At 42.2% G+C, this 12,177-nt stretch overlaps 1 protein-coding gene across 7 annotated transcripts in view; it reads right to left on the bottom strand.

Annotated features, from left to right (window-relative positions):
* The window catches only part of AMN1 (antagonist of mitotic exit network 1 homolog), a 49,711-nt gene extending 37,793 nt beyond the window's left edge, over positions 1-11,918 (bottom strand). For 3 of the 7 annotated variants that reach the window (XR_014803672.1, XR_014803671.1, XM_021092086.2), the window contains exon 1: positions 11,610-11,918. Coding sequence is in view for 2 of the 7 variants with exons in the window: in XM_021092084.2 (XP_020947743.1) it covers positions 11,771-11,808 (38 nt within the window). In the remaining 5 variants the exon portion in view is untranslated. Of the gene's footprint in view, positions 1-11,111; positions 11,156-11,609 lie in introns of all 7 variants that reach the window. The other 4 variants (XR_014803670.1, XR_014803669.1, XM_021092084.2 and 1 more) reach the window with 2 other exon arrangements.
* Positions 11,919-12,177: the final 259 nt, after the last annotated feature.

Raw genomic sequence — 12,177 nt, 5'->3', positions numbered from 1 at the left:
ATTACTTTCTCTAATTATCAGCAAATTCAACACCTTTTCATAAACTTGCTATCTGGATATTCTTTTTTTTTTTTTTTTTGCTATTTCTTTGGGCCACTCCCACGGCATATGGAGGTTCCCAGGCTAGGGGTCGAATCGGAGCTGTAGCCACTGGCCTACGCCAGAGCCACAGCAACTTGGGATCCGAGCCACGTCTGCAACCTACACCACAGCTCACGGCAACGCCGGATCGTTAACCCACTGAGCAAGGGCAGGGACCGAACCCGCAACCTCATGGTTCCTAGTCGGATTCGTTAACCACTGCGCCACGACGGGAACTCCCTATCTGGATATTCTTTTCTCAAAATTGTTTATGTGTATCCTTTGCCTATTTTGCTATGTTCTTACTTAAATTTATGGAGTTCCCTGATGGCTTAGTGAATTAAGGATCCAGTGTGGTCAGTGCTGTGGCATAGGTTTGATCCTTGGTCCAGAAATTCTGCATGCTGCAGGCATGGCCCTCCCCCCAAAATTTGAGCCATTTTTTGTGGCCAAATATATGACTGATTTTGTATATGCTCTATAAATATTCAGAGAACATATATTCACTGAGATGTAATATTCTCTCTTTTTGTATTATACGTATGTATCCAAAATCTCTCTCTGGTGTTCCCTGGTGGCCTAGTGGTTCAGGATCCTGCGTTGTCACTGCCTGTGGCTCAGGTTTGATCCCTGGCCTGGGAACTTCTGCATGCCACATGTAGCCAAAAAAATCAACTGATCAATCAACCAATCACTCTTTGTATGACATATGTATGTGCACACAAATATATTAGGTGTTTATGACTGTTTATTGGGATCAATTTTTCTACTGTCTTTTTTCTGCTAAACCTGTAGAATTTTTAGTTTGTAATACTCTATTTTAAAATCAAGTTTTCTTTTCATTTCTATTAGTTTTTGCTAGTGTATGTGCATTACTGTTTTATAATGAAATTTTTTTAAATGCAGAAAAAAACAGGATGTCATGTGCTGAAAATCTAGAATTTAAAAATTTTATATTGTATCAGATATCTTTCATTATATAAAACAATTCAGATAAAATTAAAACCTCTTTGTCCACTTATTCAGGTTTACTCTTCTTTATCTCCCTTTGCAGAGACAACTACTACCATAAAGTTTTTGTTTTTCCTTTTTGGCTGCCTAGTGGCATATGGAAGTTCCTGGGCCAGGGATCAGCTCTAAGCTGCAATTGTGATTTACCCTGCAGCTGTGGCAACACTGGATCCTTAACCCACTCTGCTGTGCTGGGAATCAAACCTGCATCCCAGTGCTCCAGAAATGCCATCATCCCATTGTGCCACAGCAAAGGAACTCCAACCATGAATTTTTTTTTTTTTTTTTTCTTTTTAGGGCTGCACTCAGGGCATATGAACGTTCCCAGGCTAGGGGTCGAATGGGGGCCACAGCTGCTGGCATACACCAAAGCAAGCCACGTCTGCAACCAATATCACAGCTCAAGGCAACACCGGACCCTTACCAAATCAGCAAGGCCAGAGATGGAGCCCAAGTTCTCATGGATCCTAGTCGGGTTTTTTAACTGCTGAGCCACAAAGGAAACTCCCCAACCATGAAGTTTTAAAAATAGTATCTGTCCGTACTTTTCATACCTTTATATACTTTTATATATGCATAAAAAACATATATATATATATATATTTTGGTCTTTTTGCCTTTTCTAGGGCTGCTCCCGCGGCATATGGAGGTTCCCAGGCTAGAGGTCTAATCAGAGCTGTAGCTGCCGGCCTATGCCAGAGTCACAGCAACGCAGGATCCAAGCTGCGACTGTGACCTACACCACAGCTCACAGCAACGCCAGATCCTTAACCCACTGAACAAGGCCAGGGATTGAACCTGCAACCTCATGGTTCCTAGTCAGATTCGTTAACCACTGTGCCATGATAGGAATTCCCTATAGTGTTGTTTCTATACTTATAAAATGTAGTATATTGTTTCCTACCATGACTAAACTTGTTTCTTTTCTTTTTTCTTTTGGTCATGCTCATGGCATGCAGAAGTTCCTAAGTCAGGGACTGAATCCATGCCACAGCAGTGCCCTAAGCCATGGCAGTGACAACACTGGATCCTTAACCACTAGGCCACTATGGAACTCCTAAAATTTTCCATTTTATATGACTAGGCTTTAGCTGCAGATTCATGATCATTTTGTCTTCTAGTGGAATATTCCTTTTACTCTTAAGTAATGTCTCTATCTATACTGATGTTTTTCACTTTAGAATCTATTCGGTCTGGCTTTATTATTGCTCCACCATTTTTCTTTGGCTTCTTTTGCTAAAATGTTTACAAGATTCATCTGCATTGTTGCAGATAGCTATAGTTTGTTCAGGTTCATCTTCACTGCTGCATAATATTCCATGGTTCCAACAATTACTTTATCTATTCTCCTGCTGATGTACAGTGTGGTGCTTAATAATTTTTTTTTTTTTACTATTATGAGTATTGATATGAGTTGAGTATTCTTGGACGTTTCTTTTAGTACACATGTGCTGGTGTTTCAGTAGAGTATATATCTTCAGTGGAACTATTGACTCGTAGGACATGTATATGTTTAGCTTAATACCAGTTTTCCAAAGTAAAAATCCTACCATCAGTCAATGAGAACTCCTGGAATCCATGTCTTTTCCAACATTGGCATTGTCAGTCTTTTTAATTCTTTTTTTTTGTCTATTTGCCTTTTCTAGGGCCGCTCCCACGGCTAGGGGTTGAATCAGAGCTGCAGCCGTCAGCCAACACCAGAGCCACAGCAACGCAGGATCTAAGCCGCATCTTCAACCTACACCACAGCTCATGGCGACACCAGATCCTTAACCCACTGAGCAAGGGCAGGGATTGAACCCGCAACCCATGGTTCCTAGTCAGATTAGTTAACCGCTGCGCCATGACAGGAACTCCAGTCTTTTTAATTTTTGCCAGTTTAGTAAGCACATAGTAACAATGCATGGGGGTTTTAAACTGCAATTTCTGATTATTAATTAATTTGAGCACATTTTTATTCCTTTATTGTACATTCAGTCTCTTGGAGTTTTTTTCAAATATCATGTTCAGTTTTATTTTGGGTTGACTGTTTTACTTAGTTGTGTACAGGAATTCCTCTTCTATTGCAGACATGAGCCTTTTATTGGTTATATATGTTGCAAATATATTCTTCCATTTTGTGCATTGCCTTTTCATTCTCTTAATAATATTCTCTGTTGGGTACTAATGCATTCTGATCTATCAGTGTTTTCTTTATGGCAAGTATTTTTTTTGTGTCATGTTTATGAACTCTTCCACTGTACTATGTTCGTGAAGATATTCTCCTATGCTCTCTTCTATTTCATTCTTTTCATGGTTGAGTGATACACTACTGTATAAATATACTACACTTTATCTAGTCATCTGTCGAATGACATTTAGGTTGCTTCTATGTCTTGGCTATCGTAAACAGTGCTGCTGTAAACACTGGGAAGCATATATCTTTTTGAATTAGAGTTTTTGTATTTTTTGGATACATACCTAGGAGTGATATTGCATGATCATGTGACAGTTCTATTTTTAGTTTTTTAAGGAACCTCAATACTGTTCTCCATAGTGGCTGTACCAAGTAACATTCCCATCAACAATACAGAAAGGTTCCTTTTTCTCCACATCCTTTCTTGCATTTATTATTTGTAGACTTTTTGATGATGGCTATTCTGATCTGTGTGAGGTGATAGCTCATTGCAGTTTTGATTTGCATTTCTCTAAGAATTAGCAATGGTGAACATCTTTTCATGTGACATTTGACTATCTCTTATGCTTTCTTCCAAAAAAAATTCACTAAATGTATTTACTTTTTACTTTTTGACTTAAAAATCCTCCTGTAATTGATTTTTGCAATTGTCAAGAACTGTGCAGTCTCAGAGTTTACCCTACTTACTAGTTTATAAGCTAGCTTTATTCCCATTTTATCAATGCTGGAAGAAGACATGAAATTCCTGGGTCAGAGAAAAAGGACCTTATTACTCATAACAAGAGCAGGAGCCAGAGCTTCATGTTTCTGTTGGTTTTCCATGCCCTTCAAGTCCTACAGTATAATGTAGATGGGCCCAGACAGAGAACTGCCCATGCAGTGGGTTGTGTTATAGGAGAGGAGAACTGAACTTGGGGGATTCACCATTTTTATAGCAAACTGAAGTAAGCCTGCTCTTTTTGGAAGGAGAAAATACTTCATTCCTCAAGGGTGTTTGCTACAAACACAATGAGAAACAGCAGAGGTAATCAAGGCCTTGCATTTTTGGCATACCCAGCAAGAATGTACAGGTCCATGTCATTCCGTATTCCAACAATCCACCCCAACACATTCCTGGTGCATTCAAATATTCATGTAAGCATGCCACTCTGTCAGCTACTTTAATTAATGTGACCAACAGAGGTTAAAGCTAAATCTGTTAAATTTGTCCCTTAAAGCATTTAATTGAAGCTGCAACCAATAGTACTCTAAGTAGCAGGATAAGGCCAAGCTGCAAAAATGACCTCAAAAGTGGCCCCACAATACCAGACTCAGCTAACTGAAAAAGTATGGAGTGTGGGAAGGGGACCAGTAGGTCTTATTTTAAACGGACAGGATGTAGTCAAAATCCAGTTTATCATCCATTATGAAACAGGCAAGGAATTTTTTAAATTTTTTTGTCTTTTTGCCATTTCTTGGGCCGCTCCCGCGGCATATGGGAGGTTCCCAGGCTAGGGGTCTAATCGGAGCTGTAGCTGCCAGCCTACACCAGAGCCACAGCAACGAGGGATCCGAGCCGTGTCTGCAACCTACACCACAGCTCACAGCAACGCCGGATCATTAACCCACTGAGCAAGGGCAGGGACCGAACCCGCAACCTCATGGTTCCTAGTCGGATTCGTTAACCACTGCGCCACGACGGGAACTCCCAGGCAAGGAGATATAAGTTGCTATTTCAACGACACATTTTTCTTTCTTAGGGCTTCTAATTAAAAAAAACAAAAACAAAAACATTATTTATCTGTATTCTTCCCTTAGGGATAATTGTTCCTTTGCTTTTGAATATTTCCAATATATTTGTTTTAAAATCTTTCAAACTGTTCTATGTCTGCAGTTCCTAAAGTGTCAATACTATTTTCTGTTGTCTTTTTCATGCTATTTTTTCCCTTAGAAACTTTGTAAATTTTGACTGTTAATGCTTTTTTTGCTCAAGTAGTTTTGCATGAGAGTCTTCTGTTCTTTGTGTTGTAAAGATATTCTCATAGTAAAGGGTTTTCTTTCTTTGCTAAAGGACCCTGTCTTCATCTGGTTGAACTGTAATAACAAACTACAGAATGGGTAGCTTATAAACAACAAAAAACTAACTTTTATAGTTCTGAATGCTGGAAATCCAAGATCAAAGTACCAGGATGGTTGGGTAAGGGCTCCCTTCCTGGTTCCACAGCTGGTACCTTCTCTATGTGTTCTCCATGGTGGAAGGGGCTAGGGATTTCTCTGAAGCTTCTTTTGTAAAGGCACTAATCCAATTCATGAGGTTCCACCCTTATGATTTCAATACCTCCGAAAGACCCCAGCTTCTAATAACATTACCTTTAGGGTTAGGATTGCAACATATGAATTTTGGAGGTACAAAAACATTTAGGGAGTTCCTGTAGTGGCGCAGTGGTAACGAACCTGACTAGTATCCATGAGGATTCGGGTTTGATCCCTGGCCTCACTCAGTGGATTAAGGATCTGGTGTTGCTGTGAGCTGTGGTGTAGGTAGCAGATATGGCTCAGATCTGGCACTGCTGTAGCTGTGGTATAGGCTGGCAGCTATAGCTCTGATTTGACCCTTAGCCTGGGAACCTCCATATGACACCAAGTGTGGCCCAAAAAAGATGACAAAAAATAAAAAACAAATAAAATTCAGACCATAGCAGACCCCATTAGTATTCACAAATTCTAAAGCTCAGTTAATGATATTTTTTCATATTGAGGATTCTGTAACATATTCGTAGAGAAAATTCAAACTGTACACCTATTCATAATAAAGGCATGAGATACTAGTTTTTAAACAGGTCCTGATGCAGAGTTTAATCCCTGGCCTCACTCAGTGGGTTAAGGATCCAGTATTTACATGAGCTGCAGTATAGGTCGCAGATGTGGCTTGGATCCAGTGTTACCATGGCTGTGGTATAAGTCAGCAGCTGCAGCTCGGATTTGATCCCTAGCCCAGTAACTTTCATGTGCCACAGGTTTGGTGGTAAGAATTAAAAAAAAAAAAAAAAAGACTCAAAATCCAGGGATTCTATTTTTGGCTGGAACTTTACATCCTTGCCACTGATTTGGGCTGCCCTTAAGAAGAATTTGACCTCTAGGTCACAGAGTTAGGTGACTCTGTAGCAGAGGTAGATTCTGAAGGAGCTGAGTAATGGAATTTATCTGCTGACCCTCCACCCTACAGGTGGGCAGAAAGTCCTTCCCTGAAGGGTGATCTGGGTGGCACATCTTCATGGATATCGCTCCCAATTTCCAATACTATGTATTATTTAGGTGTTTAAACATTTTAAGTAATTCGTACTCAATGGACTGCAAGGAATAGGAAGGGAAACAAGTTTATACTCTCCCAGCTCTCATTCTCCTCACTCTGTTATGATATTGAAATGAGACACTCTACCATCAATAGAAATTCATGTTGTTTATTCTAAAAGTCAAAAGCTTAACTAAAAAAATAATTTGGGGAGTAACTGCTTTATTAAAATATAACTGATATTGGAGTTCCCATTGTGGCGCAGCAGATACGAATCTGACTAGTATCCATGAGGATGCGGGTTCGATCCCTGACCTCGTTTGGTGGGATCCGGTGTTGCCATGAGCACGGGTCTAGGGCACGGCTTGGATCCCACATTGCTGTGACTGTGGTGTAGGCCAACAGCTATAGCTCTGATTTGACACCTAGCCTGGGAACATCAACAGGCTGTGGGCGCAGCCTTAAAAAGCAAAATAAATAAATAAATAAAATAAAAAAATATATATATACATACACACATATATATCTATATATCTGACATAACAGTGGTTTTTAGTGAATCCACAGATTTGTGCATCCATCATCACTATCCAATCCTAGAAGATTATAATACACTAAAAAGAAATCTTGTACCCATTATCTGCCAATCCCCCTCATCTTCCATAGCCTAGGGAACTAACCGAAGCTCCAGAGAAAGCCCTATCCCCTTCCACTATGTGAGGACACACAGAGACAGGGTGCTGCTGTCTCTCTAGATTAGCCTATTCTGCACATTTCTTTCTTTTTTTTTTTTTTTTCTTTTGTCTTTTTGTTGTTGTTATTGTTGCTATTTCTTGGGCCGCTCCTGCGGCATATGGCGGTTCCCTGGCTAGGGGTCGAATCGGAGCTGTAGCCACCGGCCTACGCCAGAACCACAGCAACGCGGGATCCGAGCCGCGTCTGCAACCTACACCACAGCTCACGGCAACGCCGGATCGTTAACCCACTGAGCAAGGGCAGGGACCGAACCCACAACCTCATGGTTCCTAGTCGGATTCGTTAACCACTGCGCCACAACGGGAACTCCATATTCTGCACATTTCATGTAAATGGAATCATAAACTTCCTGGTCTTTTATTACTGGCTTCCTTCACTTAGCATAACATTTTCAAGTTCATCCATGTTGCAACATGTATCAACACCTCATTTGTTTTTACTGCCAAATAATATTCCATTACATGGTATACCACCTTTTGTTTATGCATGCATCAGTTTATGAACATTCAGGTTGTTTCTACTTTTCCTTTTTTTTTGTCTTTTTTGTCTTTTTAGGGCTGCACATGAGGCATAAAGAAGTTCCCAGGCTAGGGGTTGAATTGGAGCTGCAGCTGCCAGATTACACCACAGCTCACAGCAATGCCAGATCCTTAACCCACTGAGTGAGGCCAGGGATTGAACCCGCGTCCTCATGGATACTAGATAGGTTCGTTACCATTGAGACACGACAGGAACTCCCAGGGTTGTTCCTACTTTTTTTTGGCTCTTATGAATAATGCTGCTATAAACACTTGTGCATGAGTTTTTGGGTGGACATATATTTTCATAGTCAATAACTACGTAATATCTTTGTGTGGTGACATATAGTAACTAGACTTATCATTACTTATCCTGACTTATTGAAACTGGACTTGTGGTAACCAGAGGCAGGGGGAATTGGATGAAGCAGTCAAAAGGTAAAAACTTCCAGCTATAAGATAAATAAGAAATAGGCACATAATGTACAACATGTTAAATGTAATCAACACTGCTATGTAATACACATGAAAGTTGTTAAGAGAATAATTCCTAAGCGTTCTCATCATAAGGAAAAAACTTATTTTCTTTCTTTCTTTTTTTTTTGGCCTTGCCCACAGCATGGGGATGTTCTTGGGCTAGGAAATGGAATCAGTGCCACAGCAGTAACCCGAGCCACAGCAGTGACAAGACTGGATCCTTAACCAACAGGCCACCAGAGAACTCCAAAAAAACTTCTCTTCTATTTCTTTAATTTTGTATCTGTGTAAGATGATGGATGTTCACTAAATTTATTGTGTATACAAGTCATTATCCTGTACATGTTAAAATTACACCTTCCTACCTACAACTAACCTTCCTACCTACAACTGAGTGCAGCAGAACACCTGATAACATCACCAAAAGACATTCAAGCTGCAAACCAGGAAAGCCGATCAGTTTGAAACTGCCATCCTCATTCCACCATCTAAAAATTCAAGCTAAAGTCCAAAAATTTTCTCAACTGGCTGCTCTCTTGACTCAAAAACTGCATTTATAATTTGTTCCATTAATCTTTGTCTTTGTTTCCATGGAAATGCTTCTTATTAAATACCTGATTGCTCACACCATAAAAGCTTACTTAGATGGAAGCTTACCTATAATACCACTTCTATAAAATAAGACCTCCTCATGTTTGTCCCCTCCTAAGTAATCAGGACATAGTTTAGTACTGTAAGGCACTAACACAATATCGAAAGGCTTATTCCCACCAGGTTCAAAAACCTTTCTGTGATCTGCTTCCAAAAGAATACAACGTGCCCCATATATTGGAACCTAGAGACTTGGTTTATTGGAAAAGACCAACAAAAGACTGCACTTAGACCTCACTAGGAGAGACTTCATCCTCTACAAAAATCTCTACATTTACAGCAAAAATCTGTAAATTCTTCAGCCAGAGTTACATCAGACAATTGCATATTTTAAACACACTAACCACCCAAGATGGAAGTGCATGTACTGGTAAAAAAATGCTGTTTCTATATTAATGCATCAAAAAGACCTTTTTTTTTTTTTTTGCCATTTCTTGGGCCGCTCCCACAGCACATGGAGGTTCCCAGGCTAGGGGTCGAATCGGAGCTGTAGCTACTGGCCTACACCAGAGCCACAGCAACGCAGGATCTGAGCCGCGTCTGCAACCTACACCACAGCTCACAGCAATGCTGGATCGTTAATCCACTGAGCAAGGGCAGGGATCGAACCCTCAACCTCATGGTCTCTAGTCGGATTCGTTAACCACTGCGCCACGACGGGAACTCCCTCAAAAAGATCTTAAAGATAGATGCCAATCTTTAATCAAATAGGCAATGCTTCTTTGTTTGATTATGTACTTAGCTATATCATGGCTCCTGGGATTTCTGCTCTGGGGAATTTTTCAATCCTTGGCTATTATTCTCAGAGTCATCACATTGTTACCAATAGTGGGGTTCAGCTGCTTGCCACTATAAAGCCAATAAAAAGGCAAGATTAGTGGAAAGGAAAGTTTGCTTTATTTCAGATGCCAGCAACCAATGGGGGGAGGATGGACTCCTGTCCAAAGGCTGACTCCTCCCACTGACAACCAGCTCTTATAAGTGGAGAGATGGGGCTCTACGCAGAAACAGCATAGTCAGCTCTGACAGTCATTTTGAAATTGGTCATGTGGTGGTCTGACCAGCATCATCTTGATTATCTTTAGTAGTTAATCTTCAGTTCCAGATCAGTTTGTTCCCATTTCCTTGAGGCCTGCCTGCTCTTGGAACTGTGTCAGCTTATGGCATGGCTATATTCTGGTCACCAGGTATTTAACTTCTTCCACCTGATAGAGGTTTCATTACTATAAGACAGCTCACAGGATATGACAGAATATTATCTATAGCCCCTGAGAAGATCCTTGACTTTGCTTAATGACAAAACTATTATTACGTGGCCTCATTTGACTGTTTCCCTTCGCTCACTTCTCTGATTAAACTTATTCTTTGACTAAAGTTTTTCCACAGAAAAACTAAGTCCTGCTCCATTTCAATATTAACCTCCCTAGTAACCTCTTAAAGAGGTTGTTTTTTTTTTGGCCTCATCTGTGGCATATGGAAGTTCCCAGACCAGGGGCAAGTCACAGCTGCAGCTATGGCACCAGTCGCAGCAACAGCAGATCCAAACCATATCTGCAACCTACACCACAGCTTGTGGCAATGCCAGATCCAGGCATCGAACCAGCATCCTCATAGAGACGACGTTGGGTCCTTAACCTGCTGAACTATAATAGAAACTCCCTCTCAAGAGTTTTAAATGTCTTTAAATTGAGCAGCCACTCACATAGCAAATGAAATCCATCAGGATAAGACAGCTAAAAGAACTCAGTGATCCCACTGCCACTGCCTAGGGTGATTACGAAACTATCAGTAACAGCAGTTACCTGACCGTTCACCTCCATGACTACATCAAATGAGGTAGTGAGAGTAACACTATATTGGTTTACAGTATCAGCTTGCTAAGACAATGACCAGAAGTCGGGGATTTATTAAATAAAATAAAATGGAGACCAGGCTTGAAAATTCCCCAAACTGACCAAGCCAGTTAGGCCATGTAATCAAAACTGAACCTAGATTATTTCATGAACATAAGTGAAATTTAGGTTATTTCTTATAAATGCCTCTGATAATCAACTTAAATAGTCTTCTTAAAATATCTGCATAAAATAAGCACTTTTAACCAATCCCCTGCCATCTGTAAACTCCCACTGCAATGACCATTGCAAAGGTTAAACAACCTTAACGTGCTCACCTCATAAATCACTGGGTAACTACATGTCTCTGTGCTTCTGGTTTCTCCGCCAATAAAATATATCAAGGAAAGCTCTCTTAATTTTAATACTAGGCAGCCTTCTAAACTTTTAATATGTTAAATTTAATCCTCACTACAATGTCATGAGATAGGTATACTAATATTGTAGGTCAAGAACTTGGGCACAGAGAGATGAAATTACTTTCCATGGTTACACAGCTGGTGAACAGCAGAGCCAGGAACTGAACCCAGCAAGCGCAATCGAGAATTTGAGCGCTACAAAAAGGGAATCAATATTTATCCCCATTATAGTAACTGGGTGGAACTTTGCTGAAGGCTTCTGAGTACCCCATCTAATGTTTTGTTTTATCAAGGCTTTCAGCTCCCATCAGACAGGCCACTGCCAGGAACTCCCTGAGTGTGGAGCTGTCAAAGCTGAGTTCGGACACCTATAAAGGACAGACAGGCAAGCTCGCTAGGCAACCCTTTTGGCCTGACCTTCCTCAGTGAGGAGAGAACAAGTCTGGGATCCAGGAGTGGAAACACCTGCGGGGCCTTCTCAGCGGTCAGAGGCGGGAAGGGGGCGGGGAAGGAGAGCCGCGCGGGGCGGCGGGTGGTGCCGCGGCGGGGCGAAGGGAGGCGGGCCGGGGCCAACTCACAGGTCCAGGAGCTGACTGACCCGCTCCGGGGAGGGCATCGTAGCGGCCCTCGGGAACCTCTTCCACGGTTCCGGGGCCGCCGAAATCCAGCCAGAGACAGTCTGTCAACTCCCGCCCCCCGCGTGATGCGTGGCGGCCCCGCCTCTTCCGGTAGCGCGGCGCGGGCGCTCTCGCGCTGCAGGGGCAAAGCCGAGCCCCGCCCAAGGGGCGGAGCCTTGCGCGCGGCGCCCAAGGGGCGGAGCCTTGCGCGCGGCGCCCAAGGGGCGGAGCCTTGCGCGCGGCGCCCAAGGGGCGGAGCCTTGCGCGCGGCGCCCAAGGGGCGGAGCCTTGCGCGCGGCGCCCAAGGGGCGGAGCCTTGCGCGCGGCGCCCAAGGGGCGGAGCCTTGCGCGCGGCGCCCAAGGGGCGG

The sequence above is a fragment of the Sus scrofa genome, chromosome 5 (genome assembly GCF_054392235.1).
Source record: "Sus scrofa isolate SSC_HxYL_T2T_F1_AM1 chromosome 5, Sscrofa_HxYL_maternal_Yorkshire_Landrace_v2.0, whole genome shotgun sequence".
In the NCBI taxonomy this organism is placed as follows: domain Eukaryota; kingdom Metazoa; phylum Chordata; class Mammalia; order Artiodactyla; family Suidae; genus Sus; species Sus scrofa.
The sequence above is the reverse complement of the archived record's forward strand: the minus strand, read 5'-3'. Positions and strand labels throughout refer to the sequence as shown.